The sequence below is a fragment of the Bemisia tabaci genome, unplaced genomic scaffold, assembly GCF_918797505.1.
Source record: "Bemisia tabaci unplaced genomic scaffold, PGI_BMITA_v3".
Taxonomy (NCBI): domain Eukaryota; kingdom Metazoa; phylum Arthropoda; class Insecta; order Hemiptera; family Aleyrodidae; genus Bemisia; species Bemisia tabaci.
In genome coordinates, this window is record NW_027311777.1 from 85,304 (window position 1) to 96,002 (window position 10,699).

Genomic DNA, 10,699 nt, shown 5'->3' on the forward strand with positions numbered 1-10,699 from the left:
CGAGATTTCAACTCCCTCACAGCCTTCACTACATCTTGGAGCTGGATCTCCACGTTAGAATCTTCATTAGTGTTTATGACCCCGCCTTGAAACTCGGGTTGCCTCTTCGTTAATAAATCTTTAAAATAGTCCTCCATCTTATAAATTTTCTTTAACGTTTGAAGCTTAAAAAAGCTCGTTAATATAGTAATTTCTTGCCAGAGCATCCACCTGTTTCCATATGGCAACAACATAAGTACAGTGTAGGAGTGGATTAGTGATGCCGGGACATAACTCTTGTGCGGGACTTTTGAAAAAAAAGCTAAAAAAGAAAGTTTTTTTGATTCTTCTAACATTACCAAATTCAAAAAGCGTCAAATGATGAATTTGTAAGCTCCATTTTTTGACAGCACGACACATGATTGCGTCGGAGCCAGTATGTTGTTGCCATATGGCAACAGAAAAAATGTTGAACCAGAAGTTGGCCGGTATAGTGTTGCCATATGGCATCTTGCAGTTTTTGAGTCGAAAATAATATTTCAATCATTATTCTTTTCATCAGTCCAGGAAATAATCAATCTAGATAGATAGTTTAGGCAATGACTGTGATTTTTTCCCCGTCTCTGAAGGCAAGCTAAGTCATTCAAAACATTCTTCAAAGTTGGGCTACTCGCGGCTACTTCTTGAAAATGGCCCCGTCAGAAAAACGGGATTATAGAGTTAATTTGGCAGCTCCAGTTCTCCTCACCACTTTTTTTGGCGCGTATACGTAGTATACCGCCTTTGCGTTCGTTCGACCCCCCACTCGATACAATAACCGAGTCCCTTAGTTCCTTACCGGAAAGTGACTACCGCGAACTTCTGAGATTTTCCAAAGCGTGAAAAAAATACTATTCCGTCAATAATTATGATTTAATGTTTTTTCTCATTCTGGGGCTTTCTAGTTTATGTGCAATGAATACCAAGAGTCTACATTCCTTGGTTTTTTAAAAAACCTAAGAATGCTCCGCGCTAATTTAAAATATGCATATATAAGCAGAAGCAAACGAACTGATTCGAGGATTGCTGAGCAGTTCAGCACTCTTCGAATGAGAATTTCACTCCTCCGTTTTGTTAAAAACGTTGCATTGACATATATCTACTCCCCTGTTATGCTTTTCAAAATTTGGTACGACGGCTCTTATAGCCAGGACCAGCCACGATAGCCGTAAGTGCAATCTGTGATGAGTCACGAGACTCATTAGACCATGTGCTAACCATAACACATACAGAAGTCAATTTGCTTTTACAGAAATCCACATATCCTTTTCCTCCCCGCACACCGGACCTCTGTCTTGAGATCGAGGCAGTTTCTATTGTCCTCCGAGCGACCCGACCCGGACCCTTTTACGCTTGATTAATCATTTCAACGTCACGCTAGGATTCGTCCAATTTAAAAAAAAAATTGTTTCGCGTGTACTTCGCAATTTTTTCCTTACTCTCCGTTAAAAAACGAATTGAAAGAGGTCTTATTCATAAAAATCGGCCGTATAGAAGAGAAGTTACAGTATTCGAAATCCGAAGAAATCAACGAAACTTCTCCATACAAAAAATGAAATGAAGGGAAAAAAAGAAATGTATAAATTACAATTAAATATAATTGACTTCAGAATTTGACAAGAAATTCAATTATATAACGGAGAAGAACTTGGGAGAAATTGCAGCACATCTTGTAATATAATTCGTGAAAAAAAAAATTAAAACTGGTAAATTTTACGAGTACGAAAGATGTATGTAAAAAAACTCGCAAAAAATCAGAGTCTGAGAACTTAACTTAAAAAATTTGTGATCAAAGACGTAAAAAATTGGGGGATTGAACTGAAATCTGTACGTAAAAAATTCGCAATTTTTTAAATGTAGATAATCAGGGAAAAAATCTCTGAACGGAAAATTCGCTGAATTGACCGAACAGGAAATACCTTTGTGGTTTTTACGACAAGAAAATTAAGCAAAAAACTCTAATGTCCCCTAAAGACCGTTTGTAATAAAAAGTATAGCCCGAAAACTGGATACAAATACACATTGTTGTGAACGAATAAGCCAGAGTTTCTAAAAGTTCGAGAAGATTTTATTAACTTATCTTTATTAAAATAGTTAAGACATTCTCATAAAAAATTGATGCATGTTAATAATATTTAAGAAAAGGAAAAGAAAAAAGGGGGACATATTATTAAAATGTATATACTTTTTTTCACATATTTCTGAACAACAAAGGTACTTTTGAAAGTAGGTAAACCATCTTTAAAATATCCATGATAAATATAAGTTTTTGCCCTCATCCAGTTTTTCCAAATTCAAAAAATATTCCGCAATTCGTTCTCAGGCATATTCAACTATAAAAATATTCACTTATACGGCGCAAATTCGCCCCTCTAATACAGAAGCCTCGTTTGCTCAGTAGAAAGCGCATTCGATTCCTGATAGGCAGGTCCCAGGTTCAATTCCCGATAGGTAGATAATAATTTGAAGGTTGATCTCAAGGAGAATTAATTGACTACAGATTCAGATGGTAGTCCAGTCATTCTAGCCAAAAAAGGGCCTAACCTCGGACAAATTAGCACAAACTTCTCTTGTGTTGTAAAGCGCTCCAAAACATGTCTAGAGCCCCCTAAAAAAAGTTTACCATTAGCCCCCCTCGGGAACACAGTCAAAATTGCGTATAACAAAATGGCGGCCGTCTGAAATTACGTATAAATTGATTCTTGACTTCGTCAGCGTTTTTCCGATTTTGCGTATTTCTAGTGCATCCAGTGAAAAAAATCATTCTTGTCGTTTTTTTAGAGGATAAAATTTTGCTTACAAATATATATTTGTTTTTTTAATTTCGACTTGTTGGTGCCGAGCTACGAGGTCCGACACCGAAAAAAAAGGCTAGAATTTTCTTGAAATTTCAAGTTTGGTTTGTAACTTTTAAAATACAGCTTGGGCAGAATTTTTTCTCTCAAAACTGTTGGCACCAATGGAAAGAGCATGAAATTTTCTTTTCAAAACATATATTACATCAAAATTTAACTGAAGGTATAAGACCTTTATAGGGCCTTTATGGAATGGTGTCAAATTTGACATTTTTTACTTTGTGTAAATTTTGGCTTGAATTTCGATTAGTGTGACCCTTTTTCACGAATATTCGACTATTTTTGAAATAAATTTTGTTATTAATTTAGTCATGGTACATAGTAAGGGGAGAAGCACTTTAGAGGGATGGTCAACGGGGGGGGGGGGGGGGGGGGCGTACCTGATCCGTTTACTGTTTGGCCTATCGCAGCTAAAGATTCTAAGAAAAAAACTGTAAAACACCTGGTTGTCGGCAGATTTTCATGAAATTTGGTGTACCCCGGTATATTGATCTAGGAAATTCGAATTTGACGTTACTTTCAGTCTGAATCAAAATTCAAGATGGCGGAAAAAGATGGCGGCAATAATTTGTTAGATACCTGTTTATCGACTGATTTGCATTAAACTTGGTATAACCCTGTATTTAGCCCTAGAGAATTTGAATTTGATGTCGAATTTAACCGGAATTGAAATCAAAGGTGGTGGGAAGAAGGTGGTGACCATATTTTTTTAAAATTAAAGATGACAGGTACAATTTGAAAACTACCTATTTATCGGCAGATTTTCATGAAACTCGGTGTATCCTGGTATTTTGATCTGGTAAATTCGAATTTGACGTTACTTTCAGTCTGAATCAAAATTCAAGATAGTGGAAAAAAGATGGCGGCCTTAATTTTTAAAACATCTGTTTGTTGGTTGATTTTCATGACATTGAATATTACCTCTAGTATTTTGACCACAGTTTCTCGGTTTTGGTTTGAAAACTTATATTATAAGGTAAAAAGACAGGAAAAAAAAGTAATTGAGGGGCTCGGAGGACAAGGCACATAGGTGCAGATTTCGAAAAAAATGACACATTAGTGGTTCCAACTAATTCTAGGTTTAAAATAAAGTCTGTGAAAAATTCACCGGAAGCATCCAATGCTTAAGCATCAAAATAAGAGTTTGAACTCTCTTTCTGCCATGAGGCTGTGTATAATAGTTAGCAACTTTAAACATGTTTTTCTCGAAATAGCTCGAGGAGGTGCACTTATGCACCTCGTCCTCCAAGCTGTTTAATTGAGAGTATAAGTGTTAAAACGTAATTTTTTCAGTATCGTCGAATATTTAATTGACACAGATTAAGAAATACAAAGCCGAATGATGAAATAAAATATGTACTAATATTTTACTCGGTCTATTGAAAGCTAAATAGTATTAAATAATGTGCGAAATGATGTCGCATATTCGGCTGACAAGATGCCGAGGGCAGTAAAATTTTCATGTTTTTATTATTTTCCTTCTTATTTACTTAGATTTCACCATTTCACACGAGCCTGCGGTACGTCACGTAAAGCATAGATGCATACCCCTCTCCCCTGTTGACAACCCCGCCCCCCGCTGACATTTGTACTTTCGTTATAATCCTTGTTTGCGCTTACGCTAGAGTTGGCCGTCCAAAAGTTCCAAACCTTCAACGGTGTGTTGAATTTATCATAATAACTATTAGTTTTACTATTGATTCCTCCGACGCAAAAAGACCCGCTCCCCGAGCTGCCGCCATTACACAGCCCAATCCCTCACGTAAAGCGCTGCGCGGCGGCGGCTGTGCTCGCATTGTAACTTCCCTCATGTGAGATGTCCCATTCCGCAATATTTTTAAAAACCCTTAAATGTACAGATTTCGCCAAGCTCTGTCCTATTCGTTTATTTTTACGTGATTGTATGCATAAATACGATGGTTGTCTTCACTTTGTATGCGTGAATCTGTTACTTCCGTACTGGCGGTCATAATATATCCATTTGCGCTCTTTGTAGAAAGCAGGGAGGAGGAGGTGGGTCAGTTTCCCCTCCTATTATTTTTTTTATATTATGCTAATTAATTTTTGCTCTCCAGAAATTATTTAAATAACTTCTCACGATTGATGGAATATTTGCTGTATTGATATGACCTTTTGAGGGATGGTGTTTTGCATCGAAACTCAACATTCTGTAAATATTGTCATTTTTTACAATTTTAAATAAAGCCGTGTCAAACCCAAATATTATGGGAATGTTTGAAACAAGGTACCCTATTTTATTGAAAATTTTATGTACTTTCACGTGGTTATAGTGGTTTTTTGATCAAACACTTTTAAAGTGCTTAAAAATTAGGGAATTGGAGCTAAAAACGGACTTTTCTCAGAAAAGTGTCATTTTTGATCCCAGAAAAAATTACCCTACCGGCAAATATAATTGCTTAAAAGGATGTTGAACATTCTTTTCTAGACCAAAATTTAACGTACTTTTCAGTTACATCATTTACTTTATCTTTAAAGCTCATTTTAAAGCAATAAAATCGCAAAAATAACAAAAAAGTTAAATTTCATCATTTTTTTCTTAACTTTTTTTAAACCAAAATTTAGTGCTAAGACCCCTCAAAAAGGTTTTACGGTAAATTTTAATAGCACTAGGTTATGGGAAATTTCATCAACTTTTCATTTTGCACCTTGTTTTTTTCTTAAACGCCTTTTAACACGTAAAAAATAAGAAAAACCGCGGGAAAATTTTTTTCGGACAAATTGCAATTTTTTTCAACATTGCCTCCGCATTTTCACGAAAGACGCCAAAAATACAAATAAAGGTATATTTCTTACACAAAATTTTACTAGCTTTTCGATGATTACCATGGTTTGATTAAAAAAAATTGTTTGCAGCCATGAAAAACCACAAAAACATGAGACAACGCCTTGTTATTGAACAATTTGTACTTTTTTAACGTCTCAAAAATTGGCTTCTAAGTACACTTAAATACCTTCAAAAATTTATTCATTAACATTTTTTTAACTTTTATGTGCTATTACATTGGTACCATAAAATTTACTTCAAACAAAAATGACTAAACTTGAAAATTTTGGGTATATGTTAAGAAAAAGGTTCTAAACAGAGCAGCCGGGTTTTTCTAATAGACAACTTTAACGCCTTATCTAACTCTCTTTAAAAAATTCGGAACAGTAATTTCAGGTATGAAATTTTTTGGAAATTTTATGCTCTAAACAATTATTACCATCGTTGATTCCTATCGTTAGTTTCCAGCTGTCAAAAAGTCGAAAATCGTTGAAATTCTGCAATTTCTAGAGAAATCATTTTTTAGCGTAATTCCCTTAAGTACGCTTTTCAGATACATGTTGTAAAATTTAAAGGAAAACCAGTGTGTTATTTGTCTTACAAATTTTATAACCTTTCAAAAAAGTATATATAAGTTGTACTTTTGTTGAAAAATAATTGATCGAAAGCGCTGGAAACGCAAAAAAACAGCTGAATTTGTTGTTAAATATTGACTTCATGCTTTTGAATGATTCGTCTCACAATGAGGCCATAAAATATAAAAAGGTAAAATGAATAGGTATACTTATGTAAAATTTAGCGTACTTTTCAGTGGTGTCGTTATTTTTAACCTTTAATTAATTATTTTGACCTAAAAATGGTCAAGAACGCGAAAAATCGTGAATTATCAGCAGATTTTGCCGGTTGTTGTTTTTAAATAGTAAAATTCGGAAAGAAAAAAAATAATAAAAGCCTAAGTTTTTTATATGATTCTTAATCAAAATTTAATGATCTTTAAATCTGATCTCCAGCAATTTTTTTGTTTAACGCATTATTTGTGAGTTATAAATGAAAATCCGTATGCACGTCCTCTTTGAAAATCGCCGCAAGCCGCCATTTTGAAAAACTGCAATTTGACCACTTTCCCGGTGGAATTTTTTGGTAAACTTTTTTTTCTCTCTTATTGGGTACCTAGAGACCCTATATACCAAAGGGAAAGTTTGTGCTAATTTGTCCGAGGTAAAAAGCTAGAATGACTGGACTATAGGTAAAATGTCTATTTTTATCTTTACGATTTATCATTCTAATCAATTTTAGGCAGCAAGAGTTTTTTTGCGCATAACTTTTTACGTAAAGAAACTCGATCTTTTTACGTAAAAACTCTTGTACTCTTTACGAATTATTCTTGTAAAAAAGACTACATCGGCATTTCATTTTTGGTCTACTTTACGTCTTTTTTTACGAATTTTTTTTTGGTCAATTTTACGTCTTTGTGCTACAAGGGGCGCTTTAAAAGTATTCTGGGGCTATCATAGCTAAATCACCGGTAGTGAATCTCGTTATGTTGTTAAATAGAAATTGACTCCATAGTTTATTGCCTTAGTTTCTTGAATACGATTATTTTAAGCACTCAAACATTACACCACCAATTATAGCCATGGGGTGATTTCCTGATAGCCGATAATATCGCAAATTTCTCACATAGTACCTTTCAAAAATGGCTTACTTTTTGGGCAGCCGATTTGGTTATCGAACCGGGATTTAAACGGAAGCTGATAATAACACGAAGATCTGAGAAAAATTTTGAGAAGAGTATAGGAACGGTTTGTAAATAACGAGGAAAGGCGGGCAAAGCGGCTAAATCCGACCTAATTTTTGCCGGTAATCTGCTGAATTGATGTTGCTGCGGACTGCTAACTGTGTCCACACATACAGGGTTATCCAAAAGTCACCTACCACCCCTGTAACTTTTTTCCTAATTAAGATAGAAGTTTGAAACTTTGGAAATGTTTCTTGGTTTAAGGTAGCAACTTTTTGGTCCCCCCAAAATGTTGGGGGCGGCCCCACTTAAGTGAGGCGGAGCTAACTTTTTTTCAAATAGCAACCCCCCTTTTGTGATACCTCATTCAAAAGATAATAAAAAAAGAAAACTTTTGGCGCAAACCGCAGGTCAAAATGTTGATTTTTGACAAAATGGCGGCCGGTCAAGTTCAAAATGGCGGAAATTTGGCATCTCTGTTTTTTGTCGGCGGATTGGTCTGAAACTGTGAATCCGAAGGTTTTTTGGGACGAGAAAAACGATTCTGGCGTTAGTTTTCCAGAAATTTCAGTCCTTATCAAAATGGTGGCGGTTAAAATAGCGGCTTAGAGATGGAAGTGGATATTTAGGCTGCTTATCGTGGGATTCTTATGAGACTTGGTATCCGGGGGTATTTTGGCACGAGAGAACGAATCATTTATTGGATTTTCGAAATTTTTAAAAACTTTAAAATGGCGGCAAAAATGCGAACGGCGATGGTGGATGCGGGTTTTCCGTTATTTTTCTGCCACCATTTTGACGATATTCAGTGTTTCAAAAATCTATAATGTAAGCCGAAAACCACCAAAGTATTGCCTTTTGTGCAAATCCATCGGTAAACAGCCGTGATATGGATTTTCCGTCATTTTTTTGCCGCAATTTTAAAGTTTTTAAAAATTTCAAAAATCAAATGAAAGATTCGTTCTTCTCGTGCCAAAATACCCCCGGGTACCAAGTCTCATACAAATCCGATAGCAGCCGAAATATCCACTTCCCGCTCTAAGCCGCCATTTTAACCGCCACCATTTTAAAAAGGACTGACATTTCTGGAAAACTAATGCCAGAATTGTTTTTCTCGTCCAAAAAACCGTAGGATTCTGCGTTCCAGACCAATCCGCCGATAAAAAAACGGAGATGCCAAATTTCCGCCATTTTGAACTTTGACCGGCCGCCATTTAGTCAAAAATCAACATTTCGACCTGCTCTTTGCTCCAAAAATTTTCTTTTTTTATTATCTTTCAAATGAGGTATCACAAAAGGGGGGGTGTCATTTGAAAAAAAAAGTTAGCCCCCGCCCCCCTTAAGAGGGACCAAACAGCTGCTACCTTAAACCAAGGAACATTTCCAAAGTTTCAAAATTCTATCTCAATTCGGAAAAAAGTTACAGGGGTGGTAGGTGACTTTTGGAGAACCCTGTATAGTTTCTGCTCAGCATATCGATCCATAAGTATTTTTACACGAAGAATGTAATTTTCACGTCAGGGAGTCGCCACATTTCGAATTTTTCGATTTTATACGGAAAATGTATGGTTTTTTGGGATTGAAATTAATATTGTTTCATGAAAAATAAGTGCACCCAAAATGACTATAGCATATTGATTTTTACATATTTGCATTCACGAAATTGGTTGGTAAATTCAACGAGTGGTGCATCGACCTTGTATATCAAGTTTCCACAATTTCTTACGGCAAATCGGTAGATTTTCGGGATGTAGATTGCTTACTCTCAATTCATGAATGAATAAAGCATGGATATGGTTGAACTTCTTTGCACGGAAAGACGTTTAAAATAACAAAATCAAGACATATTTAATGCAATTGCATTTATATCGAGTTCAATATTATACTCAACGGGATTTATACTACCGGTGATTTGGGTATTGCAGCCCCAAAGTACCTTTAAATCGACTTTATCTTTCAGGAGTTCGACAGAATTCTTCCTTTCTTCGCTTAAATTATTTTGTAGCATTTTTCTTCAAGAATCTGATAAGATTTTGCTTGGGGCAGATCAAAAAACTTAAACTCGTTCGAATGGCTTTCTACATTCACAATACACGGTCTCGTCAAAGTGCGTCGTTGACCTCGCAGTGTTGGATCGTATGAATTTTCTTGTTGTGCTGCTTGCCTATTTTGAAATCTCTGTAAATGAAAACTAAAGGGGTTGATATGTGCGAGTTAATGACACGCCTTATCAACACATTGTGTTGGAGTTCACTGCTTGTTTTTAGGTTGGTAATGTTGTTAAGTTCCTTAGAATCCACACGTGGCACCAATATGAGGTTTCCTGAATTTACTATGAATTAAATAATTGCTGTTGCCATGTGGCAACGCGATACAGTAAAGGGTTAAAGTACTTCAAAATCAATCAGCTGGATATTTTTAAACTTTCCCCACAATTTTTGGGATCTTCAGGAGAGTTCCATTTAGCTTTACCTACGCAATATTTAAGGGGGACCCAAGGTTGCGTTACAAAGGGCGAAGAGGGGTCAAAAATGATGATAAAGTGCGTTCCGTAATTTATGAGCGCTCTCTATTGATATGCATTTTATTCGGAAAATCATTGTTACTCCGTCGCTCTGTTTATTTGTTCCAGTTTTCGTTTGAAAACTGCAAGTTCCGGATTCAAAAATCGAAAGAAGGCACCGGGCGTGTAGTCATTTGGATGATGGGAGTTTGTAATAGTTACACAATGGAGGCCTCTTTTGGCGGCTCCACCATAGGGAGTCGTGTTGATACTCATTTTTCCGCTCAAGATTATGAGAATATTGGGAGAGCATTTTGTGAAACTCTCCTTGATTTCTGCGATGAAGATCCGTGCAAGGTTAGTTGTTTGTTTCTTCTGCCCGTCTGATTTGTTTCTGTGTAGGGCAAAATGGATTTCTCGAAGTGAAAAAAGGATTCGATCTGTACCTAGATACTAGCCGTTCTGGACGCGCTTTGCGCGTCTGTCACGGCCAGCCAAGGGGCTGTGCCCCCTGGACCCCCGATCACTCGCTACGCGAGTGGCATTCGGCTCGCTCCGCGAGCCATTTTTCCTCAGAAATATTCTAGTCATTGGTCTAGTTGGACATTTGATCACTAGGATGTATACATTTTGGAGTCTCTCAAGACAAAAATGATTTTGTCACAGAACCTTGTCACTGAAACGTCCCATCATTTGAACATTAATAAATATATGGAGGTGAAGCAAAGAGGGGGATCGATCACTTCTTCAAAAACGCACTTGATTGGGACGTCAGTCGCATCGGATGGAAGATAGTGACT

The 10,699-nt window shown here is 36.3% G+C and overlaps 1 protein-coding gene across 1 annotated transcript in view; it reads left to right on the plus strand.

The window, feature by feature from the left end:
* Window positions 1–10,690, plus strand: part of LOC140225912 (cytosolic carboxypeptidase Nna1-like) — a 70,942-nt gene extending 60,252 nt beyond the window's left edge. The window contains exon 4 of the mRNA XM_072305931.1: window positions 10,029–10,690. Within this exon, the coding sequence (XP_072162032.1) occupies window positions 10,029–10,286 (258 nt within the window). The 3' untranslated portion in view covers window positions 10,287–10,690. The remainder of the gene's footprint in view (window positions 1–10,028) is intronic.
* Window positions 10,691–10,699: the final 9 nt, after the last annotated feature.